Source organism: Alternaria arbusti, assembly GCF_024043155.1.
Source record: "Alternaria arbusti strain BMP 1465 chromosome Unknown scaffold_10, whole genome shotgun sequence".
In the NCBI taxonomy this organism is placed as follows: domain Eukaryota; kingdom Fungi; phylum Ascomycota; class Dothideomycetes; order Pleosporales; family Pleosporaceae; genus Alternaria; species Alternaria arbusti.
Genome location: NW_026249950.1, coordinates 81,238 through 93,250, shown reverse-complemented (window position 1 = coordinate 93,250; position 12,013 = coordinate 81,238). Strand labels below are relative to the sequence as shown.

General features: G+C 52.0%; 7 protein-coding genes across 7 annotated transcripts; 1 reads left to right on the top strand and 6 right to left on the bottom strand.

The window, feature by feature from the left end:
- Window positions 1–270: 270 nt before the first annotated feature.
- J4E86_007281 (uncharacterized protein) lies at window positions 271–1,647 on the top strand (the record flags this gene model as incomplete). Its single annotated transcript, XM_051447803.1, has 3 exons — window positions 271–450; window positions 506–1,041; window positions 1,092–1,647. The coding sequence occupies 3 exons, from the start codon at window positions 271–273 to the stop codon at window positions 1,645–1,647; spliced, it is 1,272 nt and encodes a 423-aa protein (XP_051300741.1).
- Window positions 1,648–1,818: 171 nt separating this feature from the next.
- J4E86_007280 (uncharacterized protein) lies at window positions 1,819–4,047 on the bottom strand (the record flags this gene model as incomplete). The annotated part of the gene is made up of 1 exon (XM_051447802.1): window positions 1,819–4,047. The coding sequence occupies one exon, from the start codon at window positions 4,045–4,047 to the stop codon at window positions 1,819–1,821; it is 2,229 nt and encodes a 742-aa protein (XP_051300740.1).
- A 114-nt stretch (window positions 4,048–4,161) lies between these two features.
- J4E86_007279 (uncharacterized protein) lies at window positions 4,162–4,830 on the bottom strand (the record flags this gene model as incomplete). The annotated part of the gene is made up of 1 exon (XM_051447801.1): window positions 4,162–4,830. The coding sequence occupies one exon, from the start codon at window positions 4,828–4,830 to the stop codon at window positions 4,162–4,164; it is 669 nt and encodes a 222-aa protein (XP_051300739.1).
- Window positions 4,831–5,057: 227 nt separating this feature from the next.
- On the bottom strand, window positions 5,058–6,458 carry J4E86_007278 (uncharacterized protein; the record flags this gene model as incomplete). The annotated part of the gene is made up of 1 exon (XM_051447800.1): window positions 5,058–6,458. The coding sequence occupies one exon, from the start codon at window positions 6,456–6,458 to the stop codon at window positions 5,058–5,060; it is 1,401 nt and encodes a 466-aa protein (XP_051300738.1).
- A 522-nt stretch (window positions 6,459–6,980) lies between these two features.
- J4E86_007277 (uncharacterized protein) lies at window positions 6,981–8,595 on the bottom strand (the record flags this gene model as incomplete). Its single annotated transcript, XM_051447799.1, has 3 exons — window positions 6,981–7,769; window positions 7,821–8,353; window positions 8,406–8,595. The coding sequence occupies 3 exons, from the start codon at window positions 8,593–8,595 to the stop codon at window positions 6,981–6,983; spliced, it is 1,512 nt and encodes a 503-aa protein (XP_051300737.1).
- Window positions 8,596–8,883: 288 nt separating this feature from the next.
- On the bottom strand, window positions 8,884–10,042 carry J4E86_007276 (uncharacterized protein; the record flags this gene model as incomplete). Its single annotated transcript, XM_051447798.1, has 5 exons — window positions 8,884–9,549; window positions 9,599–9,690; window positions 9,745–9,813; window positions 9,903–9,924; window positions 9,977–10,042. 5 exons carry the CDS (start codon window positions 10,040–10,042, stop codon window positions 8,884–8,886), a joined length of 915 nt encoding a protein of 304 aa, XP_051300736.1.
- A 234-nt stretch (window positions 10,043–10,276) lies between these two features.
- Window positions 10,277–11,929, bottom strand: J4E86_007275 (uncharacterized protein; the record flags this gene model as incomplete). The annotated part of the gene is made up of 3 exons (XM_051447797.1): window positions 10,277–11,662; window positions 11,754–11,815; window positions 11,863–11,929. 3 exons carry the CDS (start codon window positions 11,927–11,929, stop codon window positions 10,277–10,279), a joined length of 1,515 nt encoding a protein of 504 aa, XP_051300735.1.
- Between the last annotated feature and the right edge of the window lie 84 nt (window positions 11,930–12,013).

The following is a 12,013-nucleotide window of genomic DNA, read 5'->3' as shown; positions in this document are numbered from 1 at the left end:
GGACAAAAGGCACTGGCTATAGCACGGCCACCGTATACCCTGCCGGATTAATTACTTCCAAACGTCCGCCCGCTGAACGACTGACTCCCCACATCATTTGCGCTCGTCGCATTGACAAAGCAGCCGCCTCTACTGAGATTGGGAATTAATTTGCAGTACGCAATATGACCGGAATGCTTAATTCGAAATGCCAGATGAACTGTTCAAATACCGGTTGTCAGCCGCATTGCGACAACATCATCCCAGTCGATCGAAACTTTGTTTCTTGCCATGATGTTTTACACATCACTTCTTTCGGTCGCGTTTGCGACACTTTCTTTGATCTCGCCGGCCGTGAACGGACGTGCGATTGACGCTGTTGAGAGGAGACAGGATGGATCGCATTGGATCAATACCTGGACGAGCATGCCACAGTTGGTGGAAGCGAGCAACATGCCGCCAGCGCCTTTCGTATGCGATCTGCACTGCCCAAGGTTGAACTCCAGGAATTCTAACATGACCACAGAGTTCCGGGAGTGTGATGCGCGATGCGACGCTCCGCCAAACCCTCCACATGTCCGTTGGCGCACCCAAGATCAAGATCACCATTTCCAACACTTTTGGCGGTTCCGACCTTCCTATCACCGCAGGTTCTGTCGGACTTCCTGCAGGTGGCGCTGCGGGTATCACTGGCATGCAAGCCTCACCTCTGGCAGCCATTACCGTCGGTGGCAAGTCCAGCTTCACGGTACCCAAGGGTCAGGTCGTTACCAGCGATGAGATTGCTTTCGAAGTCAAGCCCCAAAGCATGCTCACTGTGAGCTTGTACAGCCAGCAAGGGCAGAGTGGAAGCAGCATCACTGGTCATCCCGGCAGTAGGACGACGAGCTGGTTCGTCAGTGGCAACAAGGTCAATGCCACGAATTTCTCTGGTACTCAAAGTGTGCACTGGTACTTCGTCAGCGCAGTACAAGCCTACGTACCAACCACCACGCGCTCTCTGATGGTCCTCGGTGACAGCATCACCGACGGGCGAGGTTCAGACGACAACAAGAACAACCGGTAAGCACTACTCAACCCCGCAAACTACTTCCCGTCTAATACCACCGCAGCTGGCCCGACCTCGTACTCGCCCGTCTCCAATCTACAAACCACACCAACATCGCCGTCTGCAATCAAGCCGCCGGCGGCAACACAGTTCTCAGCGGCGGTCTCGGCCCACCCCTTCTGACCCGGTACAAGCGCGATGCCATCGAGCAGCCCGGCGTGAAATGGGTCATGGTCTTCGAAGGCGTCAACGACATCGGTGGTAACGCCAACACCGCTGCTGCGCAAACCTCTGTCGGCGACCGCCTCATCGCTGCGTTCAAGCAAATTGCTGCTGATGCTAAGAAGGCTGGTTACACGACTATTGGTGGTACGATTGCGCCTTTTGCGGGTAATGGGTATGAGGGTGTTGAGAGGGAGAAGACGAGGAAGAGGGTGAATAAGTGGATTTTGGAGAGTGGGAACTATGATTTCACGGTTGACATTGCGAGTATGGTTGCGGATAAGACGAATGCGGAGAGGTTGGATAAGAAGTACGATAGTGGTGATGGGTTGCATCCGAGTGTTGCCGGGTATCAGGCGATTGCTGATGCCTTTCCTATTGAGATCTTCAAGAAGTAGACGCTGATGGGAGAGAGCGCTCAGCGTAGGATATTTTCCTCTTCCAGCATTATAAAAAACCATTACGGAAACCAGTCACTGACGTGCATTTGAAACTGATGATATGACTCGTTCGCCACTAATACCCGTCGTTGAATATTCGTCATGGTGAGTCGCTTAGTCCGATCGCTATCATTCCTTCGCCTTAGACTCCCAATACAGGCGGTTTTTCTCCAGCACATGTTGAAGGCGAGGCTGCTCAGACACCAGTCGCTGCAATCCAGCAATTGCTTCACTCGATGGCTCGCATTTGACCATGTTAAGCAAACCATCAATGAGACCGTGAAGTTCAAGAAACACATTGCATCGTTCCAACTGCCAAAAGTTGACACAAAACTCTCGGACGATCGATAGCAAAAGCTCTGCGGGCATATCAAGGTTTGGCACCAGGCCATTCGCGTGGCGCCTTGCTATCTCCAGATAATCGGCATCGTGCTTGACAGCAATTTCTCGAGCTGTTTGACCGTCGGTTCTTTTAGCCTCGATATCTTCCACAGTCATGATTTGTGTCAGTGTGACAAGAATTGCAGGTCTGTTCTGGCGGCCTCGTTGCATTTGGCTACAAAGCCAGTGCATTGCGTTCTGACCAGACTCGTCATACAAGCGCGCATTAGCACCTTTGTCAAGGAGATAAGCGACTAGACTGGAAGCCCCCTTTTTGCAGGCGATGTGCAACGGTGTGACGCCAGTGGAAGTCTGGATGTTGACAGCTGTTCCAAAAGTTTCTACAAGTGCGATAACAGGGTTCCACACCGTCTCTTCGGAGTCAGAGTCCGAATCCTCATAGAAGTCGTCCTGAAACGAGCTATCGATTGCTAGACAGGATTTCCGTGTGGCAATATGTAGGGCAGATTCTCCGTTCCTGTCCATCATGTGATTGACGATCTCGGAAGACTCTGGAAACTTGCTAAAGACATCCCAGCAACGCCGCGGATCGGACCCATGAGATGTTGCTAGTAGATGGAGAAAGGTACGACCATTCTCGTCAGTCTCGTTGATGGAACCACCTTCTCGTAGAAAAGTACTGAGTAGGATGTGCATGACTTCGGGCTGCTCAATGGTAGCAGCGATATGGACAGGGGTTCCACTCCATTTCGCCAAGGCTTGATCGTTATCCTCTTCATCTTGATTGAAGTCACCGAAATCACGATCCAATCCGTCTAGCATACTTTTCGTAATACGAGTAGAAGACTGGACTCTGGTTCTTGATCCATGACGAATGAGCATCTTGATAATGTCAGCTCGACTTTGGTAAGCAGCGATGTGCAAGGCTGTTTGTCCGGTCAGATCTCGAAGGTTCGGATCGGCACCTTGAACTAACAACCATTCAATAACGTGCATATGGCATTGAGCTGTAGCGTAGAAGAGAAGTGTTCGGTTATTACCATCTCTGGTATCCAGCTCAAGGTGACATTGGTGGTGAGCGTACTTGAGGAATGCAAGCAGGCCGTATAAGGCAGCAATATGTGCCAACTTGACGCCTTCCTCTGGTAGATGCTCGCACATTGTACGATACTGTAGTTGCAACCATGGAGTATGACATCGATCGGTTGGGTCAAGTATCGGATGGTAACTGTTGAGGCGACGAATGTTTCCACCATGGCACATGTGTTCCAGACTGTTCTTTATGGCATAATGCAATAGCGGGTATTGAACTTTCGTTATTTCATAGTCACCAAGATGCTTAGAAACAACATCGTCGTTCTGGAGGGAGTCAAAGCTTTGCAGAATCTGGTACTTGTAGTCGAAAAGGCGACGAGTCAACCGGTCATGAGTGACGGCTGCCTGGAGACAAAAGAATCCCAGATCGGGATCAAATTTTGGAATGCTTTGAAGGAAGTCCAATAGAGACAAATGTACCAGTGTAACGCTGGTACTGACAACTTCGTGATTGACACGCGTCGCTATCGTCAATAGATCTCCAGCATAGGCGATCTCATCAGTGATAGCCTCCTCCAGGGTTTGGCCCCTCGCAGGGACTGTGCTGACGGCGGTAGCCAGCTGGACGAGGCTCAGTGGCCATACTGTGGTCGTGATCCACCGCAAGATTTCCATAACCTTCTCTCTTTCATGCTCGGAGATTGCCAGCAACATACGACGGTACATGGCATCGAGCCCACGAGGGAAGGATTCAACAGTACGTTCCATGTCGATAACCCGCACCTTCTTCAAAGCGTTGATGGCGAAGCTGACCCATAGGTAGGTTCCTTCCGATCGATCGCATAGCCTTTTCTTGATGTACTCTCGTGCTTCAGTTGGGCATTGCAAACTGGATATACGATCGTCGACAAATTTGGAGATATCAGATCCGACATGTGGCTCATTGTCGGGTTCAAGACGCAGTCTGGGGAACTTATCCATTGCTTGCTGAATGGAGTAAGGATGGTTGCGGCTCACGACGAGAAGCTTCAAGGAGTGAGACGAGCGGTCGGATTTCTGTTGAGGATCGCATTTGTAGAGGCTGTCGATCTTCACCTAGAAGTCTTCGAGACCCTCTTCGTCGCATTCGTCTAAGCCATCGAGAATGCATGTAATGGGGTTGATATCTTGGTCGTGCAATACCCTATCGAAGATAGTCCAGAGGGCTTGGAACTTTCTGTCGTCGAATAGACTAGCTCCGTGCTTGTCGTAATCATTTGTAACATGCTCGAACAACGATGGACGTTGAGAGAGCATTTGATAGATAAGGCCGCGGAGAATAGAAGCACCATTGTTCCTTCCTTGGTCTCGACTGCAGAAGAAGTGGACGACATGTGCACCTAAAGAGTCGCTTTTCAGGCTGCTTACGAGATGGAGAGAAAGCATAGTCTTCCCCTTGCCGGCATCTCCGGAGATCCATAGTAGGCCGGAAGACTTGGCGATCCAGCTCTTGTATGCGTCGGTTTCCGAAACCCACTCACAGGTGCCCGGTGTTTTCGGCCCTTTGCGGTCTTCGAGAATCTGCCGATAGTCGTCTGGATCGTCCCTCAGAGCTGCCAGGAGGTCTCTCAGACATGATTTGCGCGCGGAATCCTCCTGTGTAACCGTGTGAAAATGGTTAATGTTACCGACGTGTGAGCCATCCCCAGTGATGATAGACCCTTGGTTCAGGGTAGACCCGTGGGTATTGTCCCCAATGAAGGTGAATGAAGCATTGTCGCTCATCTTTGGCTACTCGTAGTGTCTTGGGCATCTGGTGCTAGGCATCTTGCCCTCTAATGAGTCGAAAAGTTATGAGTTTGCTGTGGACAAACTCGCATCGCGTGGTACTGCGCTGTCCCGTATGGGCCCCAGCAATCATGTTGGTATCCGCAAACTTCCATGCAAGCGAGAATTCTCATCGTCGCGCATACGACGCGCGACAGCAATTTAGGTCGTGCTTTTCGAAAGCATCACCACTCAACCTTGAAGTCCTCCGCGTCTTCTTCGGTATCCGCTTTCTTCCAGAGCTCATCTCCCCCAGCAACTCCATTCTCATCAACACCCCAAGGATCATTCTCGACTTGCTCCCACCAGTTGACCAGGATAGCGGTCAACGGCGTTCCCCAGCCAGGGACAAAGGGATTACCTATGCCGCGATGATACAACATATCCTGACCCGCCTCATATGCTTTTACTTTGGTATCATCACCTCGCAGGACATGACCGTTACTCCCGAGAGGAAATGGGAGCAGCAATGTGCCACAATACGAGTAGAAGTCGTCGGGCTGAATGTATAGTCCTCCGCGATTGTCCAAAATGCTAGATCCACGTTGAGGCTTCCAATTCTCCTGGTCGCGTTCGGAAATGAGCTCGATGCCTGATGTGCGCCAAGGGAAAAGTAGAAACAGATAACTCTCGGATGTCCCGTGTTGCGGCTCTTCCAGAGTAGCACCGGGATTTCTGTTTTGCATCTCCGCTCCTACGCGATGGATGAAGTCCTCATCAGGCACGTTGAGCTGCGGTGCGATAGATCTGAATGGAGGTTTCTTAGCTCTTGAAAGGAAGGTGCGCACAAACGGCGGAATCGCCGGGTACTTATCCAAGACCTCGGTAGAAATCAAAGGTTCTTCGTGTTTCCTCCTCTTCTTGCGCTGGGGTCCTTCGTCTTCTGTCTGGTCTTCATTCTCCTTCTTTTCCTCTCGCGTGTCAGATGCAGGTAGTCTCTTCGCAATGACATCAACCAAGCTGCCCCACACATCCAGCACCTGATCCATCTCTTTCTCCGTACACAGCTCAACTCTCCACCCCTGCGTCGCAAGATTATCAGGTTCGCCAAACCCAGGGTTCTCGGCATCTATAACAAACTTGCCAGATTCGACGCAGTCCCAATAGAGTTGTAGAACTTCATCAAGATCAGCCCACGAAAGCTTCATCTCATTTGGTTCATAGGGTGAGGTAAATGCATCTTCCAAGTAGGTAACCTGCTGCGTTTCTAGATTGTAAACTAACCCAGCTGGATCATACCCCGTGTTCTGGTACAACACGATGAGATCAGCGTGGTCATCATCCCAATCCTCCCATGACTGGGTTCGCAAACCGTAACGACCGTGAGGGTTCACGATGCCAATGAGGACTGGGTTGAAAGCCAGATGGTTACTGGCTTTGTTGGGTACGACTAGATCGATGCCAGATAGAAATTCTGTCAGTTCATCGTCAAGATCGAATTCGAAGCCTGGAGAAGCTGGATCTAGTGAGTGTACGGCGAACCAATTGCGCTGGATGGTGGGTTGGTGTTCGGGTGGAAGGTGCGAGCGGGCATGGGCGACAATTCGATTGTGCAACTCGATGGACTTTGCTACGTTCCAACTCATGCTGGAAGTGATTGCTGAAGAAAAAATAAGATGTTGTATCCAGAGCACCATGAAGGTAGCTGCAGTCGGGTCGCCGCGAATCGAGAGTGAACACAAGGAGTGGTGGTTGTAAAGGCAGAACCTTGCGAGTGTCGAAGGAAGGAGCCGGGTAGCCGAAAACGCACAGATGTCATGACGGACTAGGAAGCTGCTATGCGTCTAGCTTCGACTGCTGCCTGGCGTCGTTGAAATGTTCAGCGCTCGGCATACTGACTTGTAGTTTGGTCAGCGGAATGATTGTGATAGCTTTGGGGCCACCTAGCTCGAATCTGTGATCACCTTCCAAGGTTATGACGAAACACCATACTTGCTCACATGATCCTCTTAGGACGCTCAACTTAATCGATTCAAACGGGAAGCTGCCAAAAATGAACATCAACTGGTATTGAAGTACAAACGCTGCAGAGCATAACCACAACCATGCGATCCCATCATGACCATATAGTCACCAACCGTAAACCTAACAAACATCCAATCAACCCATCACTCCTCCATCTTCTCCCCCCCAACAACCCCCGCATTCCCCTCCCCCAAATGCTTCAGAAGCCAACTCCTCTTAAAATACGTATTCGGATGCACAATCGTATCCAAATCATTACTACTCCAACTCCCCTCCTCCTTAACCTTCTTAATCTCCTTCTTGTGACTCCACTCAAACACGCGATTGCACGCAACATGATACCTCTGTTTCCCCACATCCTCTTTAACCGTCTTGAGCACATCTCTATCATTGACACCAACGCGCTGCAACATCGTGAGCAGGTTTTCGGGCGCGAACGTGCGGTAGGGGCAGCCGTGCGATTGACCAGCACCAGGCAGGGCCTCGGTGAGGAGCTTCTGGCAGGAATACGGTGTGTAGCCGCGGCCGCGACGGTTTGCGTCGCCGCCTACGTCGCCGTAGGCGTGGCGGATGTTGTATTTGTATTCTTTTTGGAATTTCTCGTCGGTGATGAGCTTGAAGCTGCGGCGCCAGAAGACGAGGCATTCGTCGAGGCTGAGGCCGATGCCTTTGAGGAAGAGGGTGTATTGCAGACGCCCGTAGTGCTTGAGATGCGAGTCGTCGCGCAGTCTGTTGTGCAGGTTGCGCATGCAGAGGGGGAAGTGTTGGGACAGTGTGTCGATGCTGTTTGCGGTGATAGTGGAGAGACCGTCGATGTTGGCGTCGGAGGTGGAGTAGGCGGCGTCGGGGGTTGTGAAGGATTGGGAGAGGTGGGCGAGGATGGGGGCGAGGCGGTCGTCTTCGTCGAGGCGGGGGAGCGCGCGTGCTGTCAGCTGTGAGGTTGTTAGTGATGCCTTCAGACATGCGCATATCGAAAATCATACCTCTAGTGCCTCATCGAGCTTCTTCGTAAACTCAGCAACCACCAGACTCATCTGCTCTCGTTGCGGAACATACGCCATTCCTCTCTTCAACAGCACCTTTCTTTGCGCAACAAGTTCAGGTACCCTCTCCCAATCAACCTTGAACCACTCCTGGTCCTCAGTCTTCTTTATCCCACTCGCCGCATGTAACTCGTCCCTCAACTCCCGCTTCTCATCTTCCTTGACCTCTGTCCAATCCAGATTGAGGCTGTTGACGAATTGTTGCCGCTCCCGCAGATCATCATCCTTGAACCGCAGCGTAAACAGCATAGTCTCAAGCCGCGAAAACCGCCGTCGCAGGTCCTCTGTTGACGAAAACGCAAGGCGCAGTATGAAGTGTGAATAGTGGTCTCTCCGCCGCTCTTCTTGTAGTTTCTGACTTCGTGACGAGTCCGATCGCAGCGGTAGGTATTTCTCCAGTATGCTCTTCATGTATTCGGCGGTCTCTTCGGGGCCTTTGTTGCGGAAACTGCAGGCTTCCAGTTCGGAGAGGACTGCATCGCACGCTGTTAGCACAAGAAGGTAGTCATCATGAGGACTCCATACCCTTCAGTCTGTTGATTGCCCATGTCTCGAACTCTTCCAGTGTAATCTCTGCGGTGGGTGGCAGCGTGTAGAAGTTCAGTCGGTGTTCATAGTTCTGCTGCTGGAACTCTGCCTTCTTGAATTGTTGCCTCTTAGGATCGATTTGCGCGCGTCGCTTGGGGTCAACTCGAGAGTAGTCGTGGCGGATCATGATGTTGAGGTTTCTTGCGTTGTTCGGCGGCTTGCACGTCTCCACGGTTGATGGGGGTGTTAAAGTGGCAGGCGCGTTCGCGTGCACGCGTAAAGTACGCTAGCCACATGTAGCGCACGCGCTGTTGGCGTGTCTGATTGGGTCATCATTGCTTGCCATGTTCCCAGACCCAGCGGTTCAGAATGGCATGCGAGTCTTAGCACCGTTTCCCTGTATTCTATACCGAACCCTATCTATGCCCTTGCATCCCTGCTTCTAGGTGCAGCCCTGCTCTCATCACATCATTGCTCAGCCCATGAGATCACCCAGCGCGTTCACATAAGCCATCGGAACAGTTGTCGCACCCTCAGCCAGGAAGTCCTCCTTCTTGCTAACGCCGGTAAGCACAGCCAGAGTTCCGCCCAGCTTTCCGTCGATGCCGAATTGGATATCCGTGTTCAATCTGTCGCCCACCATGCAAGTTCTGCTTCGGTCGAACTTGAACTTGCCTTCTATCGCGTCCATCATGGCCTGACTCGGCTTACCCAAAGACAATGGTGCCCTACCGATCGCTCGCTCAAGCGCAGCACCTGATGCACCAGCACCAGGGAACAGAGAGTGTGCATTTGGCAGTGTGCTGTCAATGTTGGTGGCGAGATATACCGCGCCACGTTGTAGGTATTGGAACGCGATTGCCGTCTTCAGGTAGTTGGAGTGGAAGTCCAGACCACTCAGCACCACGCCGACATCTGGATCGAGCAGGCTGCCATTTGCAATAGCTTCGAAGTCCTCTGGCTGCCGGAACTCACGCCGGTAGGCAGGGTCTGTACCACCAATGTATGGGACACCTTCAGCTTCGAGCTCCTGTTCTACGCCCGACTCTCCTAGCACGAATACCTTGTTCTTCGGCGCGGGGAGCTTGAGGATACGAGCGATATATACGGCGGCGCTGTAGGACGATCCGAAGACTTCTTCCTGAGATCGTGTCAGCCAATGGTCATACTCTGGGCTCCTGCTTACTTACCACCTGGGCGGGGATACCAAGTTTTTCAAACTTCTTCTTGTAGTCTGCGCGCGACTTGGTGCTGTTGTTCGTGACAAAGACGAGTTGTTTGCCTGGAGTCAGTCAGCCGGATTTCAACATTGCTGCGTGGCAGGTGAGTGTCTTACCTTTACTCCTCAGCATCTCGAGGGTTTCTGGGACCTTCTCGTATAGGTGATCACCGGACCAGAGGACGCCTATCCTTCGTCACGATCAGTAGATGGCCACAGGTACTATAGCGATCGCAAGCAAGAGACATGAATGTAGGAACAAGGCTGGCGCATACCATCGCAGTCGAAGAGGAAGACCTGAGCATCTCGTCAGTGAAGCGTTTGGCAACCGGAGATTCTAGGCGCATACATCGAACCTGTCCAGGAACTCGTCTATAGCTTTCTTGTCACCAGAAAGGAATTGAGGCTTCGCCATAATGATTGTCTCGTTACGGTTCTCGCGTCAGTAAACACGGACGAAAGATGACACTGGTGGGGTGCTTGGCGTGAACCCTGAAATACAGCGGAACGATACCGAGGGGTTCCGAAGTCCACAAGGTACTCATCACGCAACCTCCCATTGACTTGTTCAGTATTTCACATTTCAATTCGTTCATTCATGCTATGTTTTGCTGTGACACTATCTTCATTATAGCTTCGATCGATCGAGTCAGTCCACGATAATCTTCTTCTCAAGCTCCTCGAAGTTCTCAAAGAAGCTGTCGAAGAGGTTTACGGCGTGCTCAACATCATGCGCACCACCAGTCTCACGGATGCTGTGCATGCTGAGTTGAGGATTACCCAGATCAAGGGTACGCGCGCCCATGGCCGCCGACAGCATAGGTCCGATGGTGCTTCCACACGACGAGTCGTTACGAACAACGAAGAGCTGGAGCGGAACACCCTCCTTTCCTAACTTCGGGTTGTAAGAAGCCGCTTTGGCACGGCGGGCTGCTTCTTGGAGCAGAACGATACCTGGTGAGTTGGTGGCGTAACGCGCGTTGGCGTTAATCTTGATAACAGTGCCCTTGTTCATCTCAGGCCTGTGCTGAGCCTCGTACTTGGCTGGATAGTTGGGGTGTACGGAGTGTGCCATATCGGCGGAGATCAAGAAAGAAGTGGCGAGCGTTTGCTCGTAGGCGGTAGCAGTGTCTGCCTCGACCTTGTCATACGATGCATCGGAGTTGCTCTCAGACGCTGGCAATACCGAGAGACGGCGAATGACAGCAGGTAGCAAATTGGAGTCTGCTCCCTGTGCTGTTTGGGAGCCAATCTCCTCGTGATCGAAGCATGCTATCAATCGGATAGTCGAATCCTTCTCCAGTGCTGCCGAGTCGGACAGACTCTTGAGAAGACCCTCGACGCTGCAATACGTCATCATAAGATTGTCCAGTCGTGGAGAGAAGATCAGCTCGTTGTTCAAACCGCCAATGACTGACTTCTGCGTATCGTAGAGGACCATCTCGAAGTCTACGATGTCGCCCGGTTCAGCTCCAGCCTCCTCAGCAATGATATCGATTATGTACGGGTGGTGTCTCGCAGTCGGCGCAGCGAGAGGGCCTTCGGTCTCCGTGTCGTTGCCTTCCTCCTTGGTTTCATCGCTCTTGCCTTGCCGGTTCAGTTCTGCAGCGACGAGACCGGCAATGGGGAACAGCTGGGTCTCCTTGTTGAACTGGAAGTTCTCCTGGCGGTCCAGGTGGATAGCCAAAGTAGGTATCCGCAGGATTGGTCGCTCGACCTTGACCAGACGTTGCTCAATGTTGCCGTCCTTTGTGCGCACCATGGCGCGACCTGCAATGCTGAGGTCGCGGTCAAACCAGGTATGCCATAGTCCACCACCATATGTCTCGCAGGCTACTTGGATGAAGCCGTCGCCCGTTCGCTTGGATACAGGCTTGATGCGCAGGCAGGGAGAGTCGGTGTGGGCGCCGATCATGGCAATGGGATTGCCCGCCTTCCATTTGTTGCCGATAGCGAATGCGACGATGGAGGATGTGTTACGGGTGAGGTAGTATTTGCCTCCGGGATGCAGGGTGGGTGCCCATGAGTCGCGCTCCTGGTTATTGTTACTATCTGCCTCTACCACCAAATACATGAACGGGATCATGATACCCCACTGTCGACACTTAGACTGCATAGTTGCGTACCTTGATCTGCTTGAAGCCTGCCTTCTCTAATCTTTCCTTTGCTGACTTGACAGCGTGAAATGCTATCTACAATCAGTGTCTACTCAGGTAACGACAGCACGCGACGTACGTGTGGGCGAGGCATTGACAAAAGAAAGGAAGTCCTCGGCAGCTTTGAGGGAGGGTTTGGTCGCCATGGTTCGTACACGCGATAGTATAAACTTGGGATGTGATACAACAAGGGGTGTTGTCGGTGCGAGGTGCAGTAGTGTAATGCGCAG